The 21,608-nt window shown below is 36.9% G+C and overlaps 2 protein-coding genes across 2 annotated transcripts in view; one reads left to right on the forward strand and one right to left on the reverse strand.

The window, feature by feature from the left end:
* The window catches only part of LOC117335605 (C2 domain-containing protein 5-like), a 49,847-nt gene that overhangs the window by 19,918 nt on the left and 8,321 nt on the right, over nt 1–21,608 (reverse strand). Inside the window, exons 10-21 of the mRNA XM_033895725.1 lie at nt 19,212–19,525; nt 18,777–18,880; nt 17,806–17,914; nt 17,211–17,325; nt 16,385–16,588; nt 15,606–15,707; nt 14,971–15,060; nt 12,984–13,041; nt 11,997–12,050; nt 11,493–11,567; nt 11,144–11,206; nt 10,113–10,211 (exon numbers count right to left, since the gene is read on the reverse strand). Of these exons, the coding sequence (XP_033751616.1) occupies nt 10,113–10,211; nt 11,144–11,206; nt 11,493–11,567; nt 11,997–12,050; nt 12,984–13,041; nt 14,971–15,060; nt 15,606–15,707; nt 16,385–16,588; nt 17,211–17,325; nt 17,806–17,914; nt 18,777–18,880; nt 19,212–19,525 (1,387 nt within the window). The remainder of the gene's footprint in view (nt 1–10,112; nt 10,212–11,143; nt 11,207–11,492; nt 11,568–11,996; nt 12,051–12,983; nt 13,042–14,970; nt 15,061–15,605; nt 15,708–16,384; nt 16,589–17,210; nt 17,326–17,805; nt 17,915–18,776; nt 18,881–19,211; nt 19,526–21,608) is intronic.
* On the forward strand, nt 2,492–10,008 carry LOC117335604 (POTE ankyrin domain family member G-like). The gene is made up of 6 exons (XM_033895724.1): nt 2,492–3,003; nt 3,554–3,754; nt 4,029–4,127; nt 5,432–5,530; nt 6,715–6,816; nt 7,289–10,008. Exons 2-6 carry the CDS (start codon nt 3,590–3,592, stop codon nt 7,877–7,879), a joined length of 1,056 nt encoding a protein of 351 aa, XP_033751615.1. The 5' UTR covers nt 2,492–3,003; nt 3,554–3,589; the 3' UTR covers nt 7,880–10,008.

Below are 21,608 nucleotides of genomic sequence, written 5' to 3' on the forward strand. Positions count from 1 at the left end.
CAAATATGGCTTAAAGGGGGGCATTTCAGTTAATAACAATACTCCTATATCATACATTTAAGACATCTCATCATAGTAAGAAGAACATTTTAAAGTCAATTTGTTAAATTGGTGAGTTTGCAGCCTTTTTCAGAAATAGGCATATTTTACCCCAAACTCAACGGTTGAACATTTTTTCATAAAAGTAGTCTTCTTGCCACTTCAAGAATACTTTATATTGTCTAATAAGAGCATTTTTGATGTTTTAAATACCTCCTTATATGCCGTATTTGTGTGATATCATTCACAACCGCCATTTGCAATTCAAGGTCAAAATAAAAACAGCGTTTATACATATAACAAGAGGCCCAGAGGGCCTGTATCCCTCACCTGGTTTCATGAGATATGAAACAAGAATGATGCTTAAGTATATTTGTCGCTGGTTTTGCTATGTCAATATATATCATAAGCATTTTATATGGGTACATGTACATTGGTTTTATTTTAATACTAAAAATGCCAAAAGGTGCATTAATCCATGAAATGAAATTGACTTTTGGTGTGACCCCATAGGGATACTACCACACAAATGTGAGTGATATCCATTGCTTAGTTTCAGAGAAGATCTTGTTTAGACCAATTGGTCCCTTTTGACCCTGCCCTCTGCCCCCTGGGGGGTCAGCTCCTTCCTTTATACAATTTTGAATCCCTATCCCAATAGGATGCTAATAGTCAAATATGAGCTGTTTCCGAGAAGTTGTTCATATCAATTTAGCCAAATTGACCCCTTTTGGTCCAGCCCCTCAGCCTCCAGGGGGTCGGCCCCATCATTTGTACAATTTTGAATCCTTAACCCAAGGGAATGCTACCAGTCACATATTAAAGATATCCATTGCTTAGTTTCAGAGAAAAAGTTATTTATATCAATTCTGCCAAAATAACCCCTTTTGGCCCGGCCTCTTAGGTCCCCTGGGGTCAGCCCTGTCATTTGTACAATTTTGAATCCCTACCCTAGGGGGTTGCTACCAGGCAAATATGAGTGATATCCATTGCTTAGTTTCAGAGAAGAAGTTGTTTATATCAATTCTGCCAAAATAACCCCTTTTGGCCCCGCCTCTTAGGTCCCCTGGGGTCAGCCCTGTCATTTGTACAATTTTGAATCCCTACCCTAGGGGGTTGCTACCAGGCAAATATGAGTGATATCCATTGCTTAGTTTCAGAGAAGAAGTTGTTTATATCAATTTAGTCGAATTGACCCCTTTTGGTCCCGCCCCTCAGCCCCCAGGGAGGTAGACCCCACCATTTGTACAATTTTGAATCCCTACCCCAAAGGGATTCTCACAGTCAAAATTGAGCAATATATATTGCTTAGTTTCAGAGGAGAAGTTGTTCATATCAATTTAGCCAAATTGACCCCTCTTGGCCCCGCCCCTCAGCCCCCCCGGGGGTCAGCCATACCATTTGTACAATTTTGAATCCCCACCCCATAGTGTTGCTACCAGGCAAATATGAGCAATATCCTTTGCTCGGTTTCAGAGAAGAAGTTGTTTATATCAATATAGCCCAATTGACCACATTTGGCCCCGCCCTTCAGGTCCCTGGGGGTCAGCCCCATCATTTGTACAATTTTGAATCCCCACCCCAAAGTTATGCTACCAGGCAAATATGAGCGATATCCATTGCTCGGTTTCAGAGAAGAAGTCGGTATTATCAATATAGCTATATTGACCCCTTTTGGCCCCGCCCCTCAGGCCCCTAGGGGGTCAGTCCCATCATTTGTACAATTTTGAATCCCCACCCCAAAGTGATGCTACCAGGCAAACATGAGTGATATCCATTGCTCGGTTCCAGAGAAGAAGTCGTTAATATCAATATAGCTATATTGACCCATTTTTGCCCCACCCCTCAGGCCCCTAGGGGGTCAGCACCACCATTTGTACAATTTTGAATCCCCACCCCATAGTGATGCTTCCAGACAAATAGGAGCAATATCCTTTGCTCGGTTTCAAAGAAGAAGTCGTTTATATCAATATAGCCAAATTGACCCCTTTTGGCCCCGCCCCTCAGGCCCCTGGGGGGTCAGCCCCATCATTTGTACAATTTTGAGTCCCCTACCCATAGGGATGCTTCTGACCAAATTTGGTCAAATTCTGATCAGTGGTTATGAAGAAGAAGTCAATTGTTGACGGACGGACGGATGACAGACGACGGACGACGGACGCCACGGTATGGCATAAACTCACCTTGGTCCTTTGGACCAGGTGAGCTAATAACGTCAAAGCTGGTCAAACCAATGCTCCTATTTTGTGCTTTAGACACGGCAAGTTTGTGTAATATATGGGATACAAATGAGTTAATTATGTCCCCCTGAAACATGCATTTTTCTTACGTTTTGTTGAAATTTACAAACAGCTTAACAAATTACATGTCAACAGCAAGTCCCACGGTTTGCCATGATACATACTAAAAGTTCATCATGTTACTTCTGTGGCATCGCACCATAATAGGGATTTATAGGCCTGCAAAATATCAATGTTTTGACTGGATTTGCTGTTTAGATGCCCCTTAAGAGGAGTAGCCGGTACATTGTTGTATCTACAGATGGACGGACGATCTGATGCCAGTACATGTATACCCCCCCTAACTTCGTTGCGGGGGGTATAATTATGTGAGAATTAAGATCTGATAACTTTTCTTTTTGTTTGGTAAGTTCATATATTTCAAATGCAGAGCTAATGGAAGGTACAAGGTCCTTGATATATAGGACTTTACAGAACCATTAACATCCTTGGTATATATGGGCTTCCATAGACTGCTATTCCATGCTTCCATACTTTATTACGACCACACTCAGCATTTAAAGCCCAGCAATCCCCATTTATCTCTGGGCCACAAAGACCCACAGTGGTACTCTGTGATGGGGAGAGTGGCTATCGGTGGTGTTTATGGCCATACATCTGGTCATTGACAGCATCTTGTATATATTTACTGCATACCTGGACACAGGACGATACATCCAAACAGGTGAGTTGTGTTCAGTTTTCCTTTCAAAATATTACCAGATAATTTAACTTTTTAATTTTTTAAATAAAAACGAGACTATGAATTAATTATATGGCTTTTTACTTGATCTTTGGTTGCCATGGAAACCTTTCCTAGGGTACATAATATTTATATAGATATAAAAAATATATCGGAGTACAGTGTACTTACTTACCAATCTATCAGTTATATTCACTTAAGCAACATCTCCAAATTTCTGAAAAAGTATGAGTTTTTTGCTTCCTTATTTTTCCCAATTCAACAAATTTAGAAAAAAAAGTTTCTTTTTTTCAATTTGATTCAAACTGAAATCTGAATCATTGTCTTTTTATTTTTAAATGTAAAGGAATGATTTCATAATAAAATTGGAAACATCTTATTAATCTGGTTAGTACATTTTGTATATGACTCTCATCCATAAGTTCCTTCTACCATTTTATGTCATGGTACAAGATTTTATTTCTTTGATAAGTTTGATAAGAATTTTTTTATCAATGTTTAAAAATTTGAATTTTCTAAAATTAAACTCCAGCTAGTATTTGTGTGGTATGAGGTATAGTGAACGGGAATGACCGGTAACGTGACCCTTGACCCCTGGACTGGAGATTGGACAGATGAGGTGGTCACGCAGAGGGACAGGCAGCTGGCTCTGTGGTCAGCAGTGGACAAGGGTAACCTGACCACTGTCCGAGCCATGATTGACCATGGAATGGACGTCAACACCTCAGATATGGTAATTTAGTATAAACTGTATATTTCATTATTTTTTAACCTCTGTCAATTATGCACAGAAAAGGTAAAGTACATAATCTGTTCATTAAAGACAGTGATGGCAAAACTAGTACAAGGTGCAATTATTGTGTATAAAAATCAAAACAAAATTAGTTGTCAATATTCAAAGACTGTTTTAATGTGGGAACTGTTCATCAAGATTTGTTTTTGTAATGAAGACAACAATTTCTTTAATTTAATGATGTTTGTGTCTAAATTCACTGGTGATTTTGCAGCATGGCAACCTAGTGTTACATACGGCTGTCATCTGGCAGTCATCGGAAATGGTCAAGGAGCTGATAGATGCTGGTGCAGATGTCAACAGACAGAATGATGTAAGCATCATTATCACATACGAGGACTGATTGATAAGTTTGAGTTATATATAGATATGTACTAGAGCTACATACCGATATATGAAACGGACTATAAGCGCTATAATGATACGGACTATAGCTAAGGCGGGTTGGGGGGTGATCTGTCAAGATGGCTGCTGTTTACTTACATGTTTGTTTACCATAATCACTTAATACAGTTTATGCAGTTTCCCAGTGTCTCTACGTCATCTGTCCAACAACGCAACAGTCAGCCTCGTATTGAAGGATATGAAGTTGGCCGGACATATTGTATTACTTTTAAACATATTCCCCTTCAGTATCTATACTCTTTTGCCAGCAGTGTTTAAGGGCCTCAGTGCCACTTTTATAGAACTCCTTTCCTTGGCTGTTCAGAAAGTCATCCACTGCATGTTAGGGTTAGGATTAGGGTTTAGGTGCATGAAATAGCTGTTTTTAGTTTTGGAAATAGATGAAAGCCTGATGGAGCAAGATCAATGGAATAAGGCGGATGCTCAATCAATTTAAAGCCACAATCATGAATGGCAGCCATGCAATGACAGACTCTTTCACCCTAACCCTAACCGATTTTGTCCATTTTGCAAAAGCCGCTTGTCTTGTTTACTTTAGAGAGTGCTACCCCGTCGATATACAATTACCAAATGAGACCAGTCCTTGGGTACACGGCCCTATATAGTCAGAGAATAGTAGGACTTAAAAAGAATATCCTTGAGTACATGTACCTCCTTCAATACGAGGCTCACAACACATCAATTAGTCCCTGTATATCAAATGCAAGCCTGTGATTTTCCATCTCCATGTTGGGTTCTCCATAATAAGGTACCAAGGTCAAGTTACACTTACATTTCTGTAAGGTCATAGACTATAATTGTAGCTTCATTAGTAGTTACATGGAAATGGAAATGATGCCAAGCATTTTACAGAAGGCACTGCCAGGCCACAAGGATGAAGTTTTGTCTGGTGAAGTTAACTTAATTGTGATGAATGAATATATCTATAGAATCCATCCAAGTTCTTCACCACCTTCACTGAAAGGAGGAATAGTAATTTTATGTTTACCCAGGTATCATTGAACAGTGGGACAGTAATTTTTCCCTTAAATTTCCTATAAGGATTTCCAAAAATGTTGAAGACTTACTTCTGGTTTTTGGTTCTACCCCTACCATAATCAAACATACAGTGGAGAAACATTACACATTATGTATTTCAGTTATGATTTATAGATGTAATAGAAGAACCTTCGATAGACCCTTCATATCCAATATGTGATATTTTATATACAGAATGGACAGACTCCATTACACCTTGCTGCAGACAGAGGTAAACCCTATGCTGTTCTACAACTTCTAGAGTCCGGGACATACTCCGACATCAAAACAAAGGTAGGTACTATACTCCTATACTTCTAGAGTCCGGGACATGCTCAGACATCAAAACAAAGGTAGGTACTGTACTCCCATACTTCTAGAGTCCAGGACATACTCCGACATCAAAACAAAGGTAGGTACTAGACTCCCATACATCTAGAGTCCGGGACATGCTCCGACATCAAAACAAAGGTAGGTACTATACTCCCATACTTCTAGAGTCCAGGACATGCTCCGACATCAAAACAAAGGTAGGTACTATACTCCTATACTTCTAGAGTCTGGGACATGCTCCGACATCAAAACAAAGGTAGGTACTATACTCCTATACTTCTAGAGTCTGGGACATGCTCCGACATCAAAACAAAGGTAGGTACTAGACTCCCATACATCTAGAGTCCGGGACATGCTCCGACATCAAAACAAAGGTAGGTACTATACTCCCATACTTCTAGAGTCCAGGACATGCTCCGACATCAAAACAAAGGTAGGTACTATACTCCTATACTTCTAGAGTCTGGGACATGCTCCGACATCAAAACAAAGGTAGGTACTGTACTCCCATACTTCTAGAGTCCAGGACATGCTCCGACATCAAAACAAAGGTAGGTACTATACTCCCATACTTCTAGAGTCCGGGACATGCTCCGACATCAAAACAAAGGTAGGTACTATACTCCTATACTTCTAGAGTCTGGGACATGCTCCGACATCAAAACAAAGGTAGGTACTGTACTCCCATACTTCTAGAGTCCAGGACATACTCCGACATCAAAACAAAGGTAAGTACTAGACTCGAACTATAAACTTTATAAATTTTACAAGTTAAACTGTATATCAGTTTATATCAATCATGCTTGTTGGCTTGGATGGAAGCAGGTCTTATTTTGTGTGTGTGTGTGTGTGTGGGGGGGGGGGGGGGGGGGGGGGGGGAGAACTGGAGTACCCGGATTAAACCCATATGGTTATGCAGGTAGCCCCAATATCTATCCATGTCTGCTTGGTCACCTGTATCTTTGAGCTCTTAAAAAAAGTTTTCAATTTAACTGTTGAAAGTCACTTGCATACTTATCTGGAACATTTGATAAGAGGAAATTGAATTCGGAATAATGAAATTAATCATTTGAACTTTTGACTAGTTTCACATGATTAGAAACTATGGACAGAGTTGAGTGAATTAATCCTTTTTCCTTCTCCAGTACAGTGAAATGACTGCTTTACACCTTGCTGCCAAGAGTGGACATCACAACATTGTTCGTTTGCTGCTTGACCATAACTCAAACCCTAACACACAAGACTGTGTAAGTCTTTAGCAATCACCCTTCCAAATAAAGTAAGCCTCTTTTTTCATCACTAAAGGTGGAGGGAGAAAGGGGTTACCATTACAAAGGGCTATAAATAGATCTGAATAGGGTATTACTCTACTGTAACACAAGGTTTTAGAAGCTCATGTTAGTTTTGGATATCTGGTCATGAATTTATCAACATTCCCAAATAAAGACTAAGCTAAGGAACTTTCCTTGAACTTTGTAATGCTTTCCTACAGAAAATGTCAAGTTAAGGAACTCCTTTAGTTAAGATAGAACCTATTAACCCACAATTAAATGGTTATCTTATTAGCCAATCACTTTTATACCTATTGACCGACATTTGATTGGTTATTTTATTAGCCAATCATTTTTATACCTGTTGACCGGCATTTAATTGACTATATATATTAGCCAATCATATTTACAGAAAAAAATAAATCGTTTTTATTTTTTAACTTTACAGATAGGTAAAATTCCAGAGTTTTATGCAGCAAATATACCCACAAAGAAAGAATTTGAAGAGTGGAGAAAGAAAAACGGAGAAATAACCAACAGTGACAATAAAACAAGTTCTTCTGTACATTATGTGTTTGTGAAAGAGCAGGACCTCAATATCCCTGGTAATTACAGAAAACCAACAGTGGAACGTTCAGGTTATCCTGACTCAAAACAGAACTCTTCACCTGATACACAAACTGTGTCAAAAACACACTCAGACCGAAGATTAACAGCGACACTCAACAAGGACACGAAAGGTCACTCAGTACAGCCGAACACGAACAGGAAAGAACAACCTAAACGTGATTTGATTGGTCAATCAGTATCATCTAACAAGAATATATTAAAAGGATCCAACAGAGACACAAAAGGTCATTCAGTGCATTTCGGCAATGATTCTAATAAAAGAAAAGAAGCTGAAACTAAGAAAGCTATCAACGCTAAAAAGACCCCGACCTCCAGTCACAATGTCAACTGGAAGCTAGAGTTCTCTAAAGAACATCAGGAACGCATGGCTACCAATGTGTTTGACAGACTGGCAGGCAAGAAAAAGTGAATCAGCTCAATATACCAGCGATCAGTTCTTGACTGGAATAAAGCATACCATCCTTATTATCCACTTAACAGCTAAGGTTAATCTATAATTCCATGCTGATCACATTCTGGATGTAAGCGAAGTTTCTTATTTCAACTGACCTTGGTCTGTTGGGCTTTTCTCGAAAGGAAAACACAAAATGAACACTATTTTTGTTCTTTGAATTAGCAGTAATTTATATGCCATAGCAATTTGTTTACGATTAGTTATTCTTATTTATCACATGACTCTTGGGTAATGTAAATAAAAATGTTTCAAGCTTACGAATGTCCTATATTACTTGTGTCAATGTTATGGCGACTGAGGATAATTATTCGGGTATGGACAAGCTTGCTATTTATGCAAGGTACAGTGATATTGTATCAACATACTTACTTAAAAACATTAAACAAAATCTGATACGCCACGTGATAGAATTTGCACACTGTGGTGAGTAACCACTTTGAAAGCCTCCAATTGGTCATTTCTGACCTCGAACAATTCTTATTGGATAACAGTCTGGCTTTTTACCATAGACTACTTTTACTACTCTCACTTATTCTTTTTGGTGTGTGTCATTCAAAAGATCAACATAGACATATTTTGTGGATTTACCGGGGGTTAAGTTTGGCATGACTGGGCGAGAGGGGTGTCCTCATGGAAAGGTCAATTAATCTTGGATTTGAGTTGTACAAAATAGAATTTGATGTTAAAATAGACTATGCATGGAAGTAAGATATTGCATTGAACATCGCGAAAGAAAACTGACCCCCCTCCCCCCTGGTGATTCCATATTTGCAATGGACCTCAATAGCCATCTATGAAACAGGAAAACCAAACATAACAAATGTACGACACAAAAGCTTGTGTCTTTTCTAAGTTTGAAAATCAACTAACTCGAGTTATATAAACATGGTAAACAACTGTCAAAAGTTTGAGAACCTCTATATAACAACTTATATTAATCACTCTCGTTGGTCTGGATGGAAGAGTACGAGGGGTTTTACTGTGGGAGGCAACTGGAGTATCTGAATAAAGCCCACATGGTCTGGTAGGTGACCCAACACCTTTTCGTATCTGACCCGGGAATCGAACCCCAGCCACCTAGGTGAAAGGCAAGTGTGTTACCACTGTGCCACCCGACCACCCATATTAACTAAATGGCATTAACTTACTTTTTCTATAATATTGTAAAATAAAGATAATATGATTAATAATTTTACAAGGACATTGTTCTACTATAAGGCGACTCACCATTTGTACAATTATGTACTCACTATTTGTGTAATTATGTACTCACTATCTGTACAATTATGTACTCACTATTTGTACAATTATGTACTCACTATCTGTACCATTATGTACTCACTATTTGTACAATTATGTACTCACTAATTTGTGTAATTAATACTCACTATCTGTACAATTATGTACTCACTATTTGTACAATTATGTACTCACTATTTGTGTAATTAATACTCACTGTTAGTACAATTATGTACTCATTATCTGTACAATTATGTACTCATTATCTGTACAATTATGTACTCCCTATTTATGTAATTATGTACTCACTATTTGTGTAATTATGTACTCACTATTTGTACAATTATGTACTCACTATCTGTACAATTATGTACTCACTATCCGTACAATTATGTACTCACTATTTGTACAATTATGTACTCACTATCTGTACAATTATGTACTCACTATCCGTACAATTATGTACTCACTATTTGTACAATTATGTACTCACTATCCGTACAATTATTTACTCACTATCTGTACAATTATGTACTCACTATTTGTGTAATTATGTACTCACTATCTGTACAATTATGTACTCATTATTTATACAATTATGTACTCACTATCTGTACCATTATGTACTCACTATCTGTACAATTATGTACTCACTATCTGTACCATTATGTACTCACTATTTGTACAATTATGTACTCACTATCTGTACAATTATGTACTCACTATATGTGTAATTATGTACTCACTATTTGTGTAATTAATACTCACTAATTGTACAATTACTGTACAATTATGTACTCACTATCTGTGTAATTATGTACTCACTATTTGTGTAATTAATACTCACTAATTGTACAATTACTGTACAATTATGTACTCACTATCTGTGTAATTATGTACTCACTATTTGTACAATTATGTACTCACTATTTGTGTAATTAATACTCACTATTTGTAAAAGATCATGAATCTCTCGGTTCTTCTGTACAGTTTCCGTTATCTTTTTCTGTAGTTCTATCAGCGCCAGGTTCTCACGGTCAGATGTTGCCTATAAAAATATTAAGGAACTCAAAATGTTACTTTGCTTAAAGTATAAAGCTGAAATAACTTTAAAGAATTATTCATATTAAATATTATTTCATTATTAAAAACATATATCACACTAAATTAGGTACATGTTTATCATCAGTTTGTTTAACAAGACATTGCAAATTTATACAAGTTATTGCCTGATGATATCCTTAATGTACTCATTTTATCCTAGAATAATCCCAGTGGACAAAACCGAACTTCAGCTGACTCAGGAGTGGGCTTCTTACAGGACAAAGATATGGCATTTGTTTATAATCATACAGAACAACTTCTGTTACAATACAGATAAGGCCAAAAAAAAATCATAACTTGGTTCTCAAACCGTTTTTTTTCAAAAGAGATGTGGCAAAGCAGCATATCTTTTTTTTTTAATTTTTCATGGCAAATCGTTATTTTAACTCAGAATTTTAGTATTCTGCTGTAAAATTAACAGATATCTTGTTAATTAAGCTCCAACAAAGTTATTGGTTAATAAATATCAAAGTGTTTTACTTTTGGTTTGGTGTCTTTTGCCCAAATGAGTTCTATTTGGTGTACAATCTTCTGCTATCAACATGAGGTTAACAAATCATAATCATTTAAATGCTTGACTTTATTTGTCATTTATTCAAACGTTTTCGTGACTTGGGTGACAATCCAGTAAAACTATCATGCTGATCGATTTTCCAGATTTGCTTTTAAGATAGCAGCTGACACATTCCCATTTTTAAAATCATTTTTATGATAAAATCAGCAATGTGGCACCCTTATATGAGATGAATGCAGGCCTGAGAACCAAGTAAATTATTTTTTTGGCCTAGGATGTTGGGTGGGCCTATTACCAGGCATGAGCTCAATGCTAGATGTAAACATTCTCCTCCTACTGAGAAGTCTATGACTATGACTTACCTGTCCTGTGACCTTGGGGACAGGTGGAAGCATTAGAGCAGACAGAAACACAGCAGTGGCGGTCTGAAATATGAACAATCCATCATCAGTAACGAGAGACTTATGTCAACAAATTTAACTTCATGTAAATTTTATTCTAAATTCAAGAATTATACAATCTTGGAAAATTTTTCAAAATCTAATTCTTAAATCTAGAATTATACAATGTCAACAAATTTGTAAAAATGTTAAAATATTCACAATCATTTTGAACCCCTATGTATATGTTGTATATATGTAGGCAAAGACTATTAAAGATACTCAACCTAATATAACACTAGCTAGCAAATATAGCATGTTTATAACTTACAGCTATTCCAACCAGTAGAGTATCCCCAATAGAAATCTGGATCTTCAATCCAAACAGGCCGTTCATACCACGTAACTAAAACACACAGGAAGTACAGCACAAATCAGATCCCATGATCAACACCTGGTATCATATTAACATACTGTATCACACCAGTACAGATCAAATCCCATGATCAACATCTGGTATCAAATTAACATACAGTATCACACCAGTACAGATCAAATCTCATGATCAACACCTGGTATCATATTAACATACCGTATCACACCAGTACAGATCAAATCTCATAATAAACAAATGTTTTAGACTTGTTATTATCTAAATTATCAATATTCCACTGTTACAAAACAATCAAATTTCATATTGTTATCTTTTAAAAATACACATAGTTGTTCAGACATTTAATTCCTTAGATTTCTCAAATTCTGACCTTAGATTTCTACAACTCAAGGTTGATACTTTTTAATGTAGATGATTGTGTAGATAGTGTATTTTATGTACCTTTAACTTGTTCATAAGCTGGTTGTGTAGTTCATACTCCAGGAAAGGGAGACTCTGAAATAAAACACAATTGTATAGACATTTTCACATACATGTACTTGCATGTCATATATCATCATGGGACAACACAGCACTGTGACTTAGTATACACGGAAAATGTACTTTTGAGGAAGATACTATGACTCTTATATCCTAACTCTTGTGCTTTAATAATGTTTTTTTTTTAATTCCACCTTCCACTGATGTCTTAAGATATGGACTCACTCTAGCTATATTTAGCATCTTTACCTGATTTTTTTTTTAAACATGCAATAATATCCCTTACATTAATCCATTTTGAATATCTACAGGATTTCATGTCAAACAATGTTTGTTCCTCTTTGGGTGTGAAGCAGTCCAATATTCAAACCAAAGGAGAACAAATACAGGGTGACTGCCAGGTAAATTCTGAAATATAATGTGGTACAAGAGAATGCTTTTCCATTCGCAAGATGTAGCAAATTTCTGTTAATTCTTTCCAATGCATGGTCAGAAACTGCATCACAGAATTGAAAACATGCTTCAGAAATAAGAAGTCACTGCCGACCAACACCGTTTGGCGAACCAGCAACCTCTGATGTTATAGGACTATTGCACAACTAGTACCAATTTCTAAAGGCCAAGATATCTATATCACTTATCTCCCTCATATTTGTCTCCCCTTTTCCTTTCAATTTCATTTAAAGCAAAGATACATCAATTATCTCCCTTTCATTTGTCTCCCCCTATTCTTTCCGGTTTCATTTAAAGGCAGACCCCTAGATCACATAGCTCCCTTGCATTTGTCTCTCCTTTTTCTTTCAATTCAATTTAAAGCCAAGATGCCTGCATTACTTATCTCCCTTGTATGTGTCTCCCCTTGTTCATTTCAATTTCATTTAAAGGCAGACCCCTAGATCATTTATCTCCCCTTTTCCTTTTGATTTCATTGAATGCCAAGATACCTACATCACTTATCTCTCTTGCATTTGTCTCTCCTTTTCCTTTCAATTTCATTCTACATATTCTGAAAATATAAGCAAACATTTGTGTCACAAAATGTAATTTCTATGACTTTCTGATTTGGACTCCGAAGATTTGTAACTAATTAATTTTCTAGGACTTTCTAATATGGACAAGGATGATTTGCAACTAATTTATTCTCCATGACATTCTGGATTGTGACTAAACAATTTTCTATGACATTCTATACTATAACAGGTACTGTAGCTCACTATTACTATAACATTTACTGTAGCTCACTTTTACCTATAACATGTACTGTAGCTCACTATTACCTACAACAGGTACTAGCTCACTATTACTATAACATGTACTGTAACTCAATTTACCTACAACAGGTAATGTAGCTCACTATTACTATAACATGTACTGTAGCTCACTTTTACCTATAACAGGTACTGTAGCTCACTATTACCTATAACAGGTACTGTAGCTCACTATTACCTAAAACATGTACTGTAGCTCACTATTACCTTTAACAGGTACTGTAGCCCACTATTACCTATAACAGGTACTGTAGCTCATTATTACCTATAACAGGTACTGTAACTCACTATTACTACAACAGGTAATGTAGCTCACTATTACTATAACATGTACTGTAGCTCACTTTTACCTATAACAGGTACTGTAGCTCACTATTACCTATAACAGGTACTTTAGCTCACTATTACCTATAACAGGTACTGTAGCTCACTATTACTATAACAGGTACTGTAGCTCACTGTTACCTATAACAGGTACTGTAGCTCACTATTACCTTTAACAGGTACTGTAGCTCATTATTACCTATAACAGGTACTGTAGCTCACTATTACCTATAACAGGTACTTTAGCTCACTATTACCTATAACAGGTACTGTAGCTCACTATTACTATAACAGGTACTGTAGCTCACTATTACTATAACAGGTACTGTAGCTCACTATTACTATAACAGGTACTGTAGCTCACTGTTACCTATAACAGGTACTGTAGCTCACTATTACCTTTAACAGGTACTGTAGCTCATTATTACCTATAACAGGTACTCTAGCTCACTATTACTATAACATGTACTGTAGCTCACTATTACCTATAACAGGTACTGTAGCTCACTATAACCTATAACAGGTACTGTAGCCCACTATTACCTGTAACGGGTACTGTGGCTCACTATTACCTATCACAGGTACTGTAGCTCACTATTACCTATAACAGGAACTGTAACTCAGTATTACCTTTAACAGGTACTGTAGCCCACTATTACCTGTAACGGGTACTGTGGCTCACTATTACCTATAACAGGTACTGTAGCTCACTATTACCTATAACAGGTACTGTAGCCCACTATTACCTGTAACGGGTACTGTAGCTCACTATTACCTATAACAGGTACTGTAGCCCACTATTACCTGTAACAGGTACTGTAGCTCACTATTACCTTTAACAGGTACTGTAGCTCACTATTACCTATAACAGGAACTGTAACTCAGTATTACCTTTAACAGGTACTGTAGCCCACTATTACCTATAACAGGTACTTTAGCTCACTATTACCTATAACAGGTATTGTTACATATGGGTGTAATGGGTACTGTAGCTCACTATTACTATAACAGGTACTGTAGCCCACTATTACCTATAACAGGTACTGTAGCTCACTATTACTATAACAGGTACTGTAGCTCACTGTTACCTATAATAGCTACTGTAGCTCACTGTTACCTATAACAGGTACTGTAGCTCACTATTACCTATAACAGGTACTGTAGCTCACTATTACCTATAACAGGTACTTTAGCTCACTATTACCTATAACAGGCATTGTTACATATGGGTGTAATGGGTAATGTAGCTCACTGTTATTCTTAACAGATACTAAAGCTCACTATTACTTATACAGGTGAGCTAAATATGCTTTTAATGTTTCTTCTCTTTCACTTGAACTCACCTTGCCTGAATGAGAGAGCCACGCCCACAAATCTGAATTTCACTGGGAGGGTCGATTGTGGTGAATAGGACATCAGGAACCTTCTTCTTCCTGTACAGATATACACACAAAAGTTACAATCTATAAATTTCATTTCCAGTCTTTATAGCATCACCAAATTATCATCTACCAGAATCTCATTGTGTGCATGAACCTGAAGGTTTGCTTTCCAAAATTATAAATATCTCGCTTTCAGGATGATTAATAGACAAACAACAACTTAAATGAATATCAAAACAGCCTTAGTTTTAAGGGCTATTCACATAATATATATATACCCTACGAGAGGATTACAGATTTAATAAAAGAAATTCCATGCACGGTGGGTGTGGAAGAGAATGTAGTTTTAGTACTGTCTGAATTTTAAAAGTCACTCCTTTCAGGAGTTCCTATGTGACAAACCTGGAGTCGTCCTATGGGGTAGATAATTGACTAGAATAGCCCTAAATTTAGGTGTGTGTAAAACAAATCATTCTGTGTGAATCTAGAGCAAATTTGTATCATTTTACACAAGAGCTGAGGTATTAACACGACCATAGCATGTCATGTAAATGTTGTATAATTTACATGTTAATTTCAAAATTACCCAAACTTACTTGCATATGGCACATACAGCGAGCTTGACAGGAAAGGGTGTAGATCTAGCCTTATATGGTATATGGCACAAGGAACAGTTACTCTGTATACTATCATCAAACCTGGAGTATAGAAAGATGGTGCTAGGATACAAGTCAATAACGAGGATATATCAGATGGAGGAACACAACACAAACAGAGTTAAAATTAAAACCATTTTAACTTACAGTCACTCTAATAAATTGCAAGATTTAATGTATTGTGACGAAACTGCATCTGAGGTATATTTCATATATCGATAAGCAAATTTTATTAAGCATATGAAAAAATGTAATTGCTGCAATTAAATATACACCAATATTTTGTATTGCTACATGTATGCATATGTATGGAAGAAAATAAAAAAAATTTCCAAAAGAAAATTTTTTTAACTTACAGTAAATTTCAACCACTTACCTGCTTTAGAGCATGACTTTATGTCAAATGTTTATTTTGAGAGATCTGATCAACTATATTCCTTGCAATTGTCTCCATAAATATTTTGTTTGGGAGACCTAAATGACTAAACGCATGCCTACCCATAGCCTCTATGGAAAGTTTTGTTTTAAGAGACCTGATTGGCAGAATGCAGCGTTCCATAGCCTCCATGGAAAATTTGTTTTGAGTGACCTGATTGGCTGAATGCCTTTCCATATCCTCCATGGAAGGTTTTGTTTGGAGAGACCTGATTGGCTGAATGCCTACCAATAGCCTCCATGGAAGGTTTTGTTTGGAGAGACCTGATTGGCTGAATGCCTACCCATAGCCTCCATGGAAGGTTTTGTTCTGGGAGACCTGATTGGCCAAATTGACATCCACAAATAGCCTCTTGTCCTTGTCTATCTGAGCCCGCTCATGGGGAGGGACCACTGGCTGGCTCGGATTTCGTAGTAGCTGAGTGAGATCAGAAGTCACGGTCACCCGGGCAGCCGTTCCCATGGCGGACAGAACAATCACTTCATCACTGCAAAAATAATACATACATTCCTTATATATCACACTTAAATTAAAACTTTCCAAGTTATGATACTTTTTCAGTTTTATGAAAATTTGTCAGGAAAGCTTTTGGTTTGTTTTGTTTAACGTTCTATTAACAGCCAGGGTCATTTAAGGACATGCCAGGTTTTGGAGGTGGAGGAAAGCCGGAGTACCCGGAGAAAAACCACCGGCCTACGGTCAGTACCAGGCAACTGCTCCAAGTTGGTTTCAAACGCGCAACCCAGAGGTGAAGGGCTAGTGATAAAGTGTCGGGACACCTTAACCACTCAGCCACATCACCCCTGTCAGGAAAGACAAAATCTAGAGTAATGACAAAGATTTTGAGGAAAAGATGAGACAAATACATATACATGTATATATTGCCTCTCCATCCCTCTACTCTCTGTATCAAAAGGTACATTCATTTCAAAGATCCTGGATATCCATATCAATTTGGAAAGATGGAAAGCCAAATTGAATGTTAATGTGCTGAGAAATTAAGACTTTATGTCTGATTTTATTGTGTATCACTGGGGCCCCAATTAACAGTTTGACTGTACATACTAACTGTTGTGAGAAGATATGTCGTTAACACATCCAGTACTTACCAGATAGAGGTGTGTTCTGAGTAGCCGAGCACAGCGTGACATCCCATGGCCCGGGCATGAGATCGGATTTCTGTCCGTATCTCGGTCCACCAGGCATCGCGAGTCTCTGGTTCCTCTGTCAAAAACAAACTGGAATTGTCAACAGCAAACAAAACAAGCACAAAAAATCATTGACAGTTGAAACCATCTCCATTATCAAAATTATAGAATAAAGTAATATATTTACATGTCCAATGTATATCTATGATAGGAAATATTTCAATTTTTGTTTGGAAAAATATATATATAAGTTTGTACAATGTGTGTTTAATATTATTTTTTTGAAAAAATATTATCTAATATTTTCAACACTAAGCATTGCTCTACACATAAGATGTTTCATTGAATACTATGTATCAATTACCGATAAATATCTCCTGAAATCATTCCATTTCAAATTACACAGCCTTACCAAAGAAATAGAAGTATTTTGAATTTTCTTGTTTAACTTAGCTTTCATTAATGTGATATTTGTTATGATTTAGATATCAACTTCATCGTATGTAATATTATAAGAATGCAATGTTAACAAGATCATCCCAAAACACACAATAACCTGGGTTGTGTATCTTGTCCAGAAGTTTGACTGAGCGGGCCGACACCACACCTCCCAGGTGGACGATGAAGCCTGGTGGGAATGATGTCATCGTGAAAAATGGGTACTCCTGAAAAAGAGAGTCAACTTATTAACAGGAGTAGTTTAAGTTTCACTGGCCCAAAGCAGTAGAGATGTTGTGCAGAAAAATATTTTCTAGTGTCATCATTTTGTCTTTTATCTTGAGATTGGAAAATTAATCCCAAGCAAGCATTTTTTATTAGGTAACACTATATGAAATATATGTTTGATCAAATAAAGGAATATGAAGTTATTGTTTGGAAATAGAAAATGGACAATCTACCAATGAGAAAGACAGAGGGATATTCCTATGTTTAGTTTTACCTTGTATGGTGAGGATATGAGAAAGACAGAGGGAGATTTCTATGTCTAGTTTTACCTTGTATGGTGAGGATATGAGAAAGACAGAGGGAGATTTCTATGTCTAGTTTTACCTTGTATGGTGAGGATATGAGAAAGACAGAGGGAGATTTCTATGTCTAGGTTTACCTTGTATGGTGAGGATATGAGAAAGACAGAGGGACATTTCTGTCTAGTTTTACCTTGTATGGTGAGGATATGAGAAAGACAGAGGGACATTTCTATGTCTAGTTTTACCTTATATGGTGAGGATTGCAAATTCAGAAAATGTTTATAAGACAGTAAAGGCTGGATGCAAAGTCTAAACAAAGTTGATTAAATTGAAATTGACAGTTTACAATTCATGGCCATTATGTACATATGCACTGTACAATCAATGATGACTATTCCTGTCAGTGTTACAGAAGGACTGCAAGATGGACTGAAAGATGGACTGATAGATGGTTTACAGATAGACTGACAGATAGACTGATAGATAGCCTAGGGATGGACTGACAGACAGATAGGGTGAAGAAATGAAAATGTTGAATATTCTACCATCTGGAACATACCATCATCTCTATACTCGGCTGCTGGGCTGATAACTTGGGTATGGCTTTCCCTCCACTACCAAACGCACTACCACTGCCACTACTCTCAGTCAAACTGTTATTTCCTGGTAAAAAAAATCATATTGTTGTTTACTAGTATAAAAACACTGGTCTTTATTTTCGAACGTTCGTGATCATTTTACCACCTGTGCTGTTTAATTTACTTTAATAGTATTCGATGTTCCACCACTGGGATTTGCACACTGGTATGACCTAATTTCTTAGAGCTTCTGATTTAGAGTTTGCATCCTTTAATTTGGATGCATTATATTAGTCTTATCTATGCTATTACTATTTTTCAAATAGTTTTGATTGAACATTTATGCTAGAAATATTTCACATTCTATTAACTTTACCTTTGAAATGGGATTTCCATATTAACTGAATACTACCTACCTTTAGGCGGGGTGTTGCTGAGGTCTGAATCGGATGACCGACGTCGTATACGTTGTGGCAACAGTGGAGACACCTTCATTGGTGATGTGGTGCACTGCTGAACCTGGGAAGGTGGGGAGGATGGAACAACCGCATCTTCGGGTACCGGGGAACTGAAAAGGAAACTAAATGCTGATTGGCTGCCATTATGGAAGGGCGGAGCTGAGGGTGGGGGTGATGATAGGGGAGACTGTCGGACAGGTGTATGGGGCGGAGTCCCAATGTGATGAAACGTGAGAGACCTGGATACGAATGAGTGGACAGCATGCCGCAGACTGAAAGAATAGAGAAATAAAACAGTGTTAGATCACAGCACACAGTTAATTAAAACACAAAATTCAACAACAACACAAGACATTAATATGATTTCTTAATTTCATATATTTACATCCTTTTTACTAATTTTTTTACTCATTACGAATGAATGCTGGAATTTGTGGATCAAAACCTGGTATTGAACATCTTAAATATAAAAATGGAGACCAAGAAAACTAAGAACAGTTTCAAACCAAATCAGCATTAACATTTTATTAATGTAATAGAAAGATATACAATAGATTTTAGTGGCTGGAAAACATTGTTTCAATAATTGATAATATTATTCACAAAAAAACAATGAACAAGATATTAAAGTCTTTCCTAATGATAAAAGTCAGCGTACTTTGATTTTTGCTGGTGTAGAACTTGGTATCATAACAAAAAGTATGTGTAATTATTTGTCATGTCGGACTCCTTTTATCAGTACAGTAGTTTTAAATTCCTTAACTTTCTGTAGTTTTGTCAAAAGCAACCAAAAACAAACCTCCACTTTAATCTAATTACAGCCTGGATACATCCTGTATACCTCATAGACATGTGTAAGTATTGATACATTGTAAATAGTAAATTTTACAAAATCACGAATTCTCCAACTTCACATCAATATGAAATTATACAAGAGGCCCAGAGGGCCTGTATCGCTCACCTCGTTTCATGAGATATGAAACAAGAATGATGCTTAAGTATATTTGTCGTTGGTATTGCTATGTCAATATATATCATACAATGTAAGCATTTCATATGGGTACATGTACATTGGTTTTATTTTAATACTAAAAATGCCAAAAAGTGCATTAATCCATGAAATGAAATTGACTTTTGGCGCGACCCCATAGGGATGCTACCACACAAATGTGAGTGATATTCATTGCTTAGTTTCAGAGAAGAACTTGTTTAGACCAATTGACCCCTTTTGACCCTGCCCTCTGCCCCCTGGGAGGTCAGCTCCTTCCTTTATACAATTTTGAATTCCTACCCCAATAGGATATTACCAGTCAAACCATTGCTAAGTTTCAGAGAATAAGTTGTTTAAATCAATTTAGCCAAATTGACCCCTTTTGGCCTCACCCCTCAACCCACTGGCGGCCCGGGTCAACCCAAATCATTTGTACAATTTTGAATCCCCACCCCATAACCATGCTACCATACAAATGTAAGTAATATCCATTGCTTAGTTTCATAGAAGAAGTTGTTTAAACAAATTGACCAATTTTGGTCCCCGCCCCTCAGGCCCCTGGGGGGTCAGCTCCATCATTTGTACAATTTAGAATCCCCATCCCATAGTGATGCTACCAGACAAATATGAGCGATAGCCATTGCTTGGTTTCAGAGAAGAAGTCGTTTATATCAATAGTGCCAAATTGACCCCTTTTGGCCCCGCCCCAGAGGCCCCCAGGGGGTCAGCCCTATCATTTGTACAATTTTGAGTCCCCTACCCATAAGGATGCCTCTGACTAAATTTGTTAAAATTCCGATCAGCGGTTATGAAAAAAAATCACTCTTCCTGACCAAGTGACAAAATATATTTGATCTATTACAGAACCAATTTGACTATAAACTAATTTGCCAGTGAATTGGAGAAGCAATAAAGATCTTCTAATATTTCTCAAAATCCAAAGTTTTTAAGCTTAAAATATGGCAACAAATTAAAAAGGAGAGGGTAGAGGGTCAGTGCAAGGAGAGCTCTTTTGATCAACAACGATCATATATTTACAATTAGCATTTTTTCATGCAGGGGATCATTGGTCAAGGGAAATGAAATGTGTTTGAACACAACACTTGTACGAACTGTATTAATTTAGTGCGAACCAAACCAAATCCTTCCCAACACCAGTCAAAATGTCCTCTTACACAACAGACAACACTATACGGTCTGAATGTAATTAGTAATTAGACACACATGTCAATCTATCACCAGGGTGGGTAAAAATAGGTGTATGTAAGTCATAGCTATATACAACACTATCACATATCTTTAGATTCACATGATATATGGAATGAAATATAACAGTGCAAAAATTATTGGAATTCAAACAAGTA

This window comes from Pecten maximus, chromosome 10 (genome assembly GCF_902652985.1).
Source record: "Pecten maximus chromosome 10, xPecMax1.1, whole genome shotgun sequence".
Taxonomy (NCBI): Eukaryota; Metazoa; Mollusca; class Bivalvia; order Pectinida; family Pectinidae; genus Pecten; species Pecten maximus.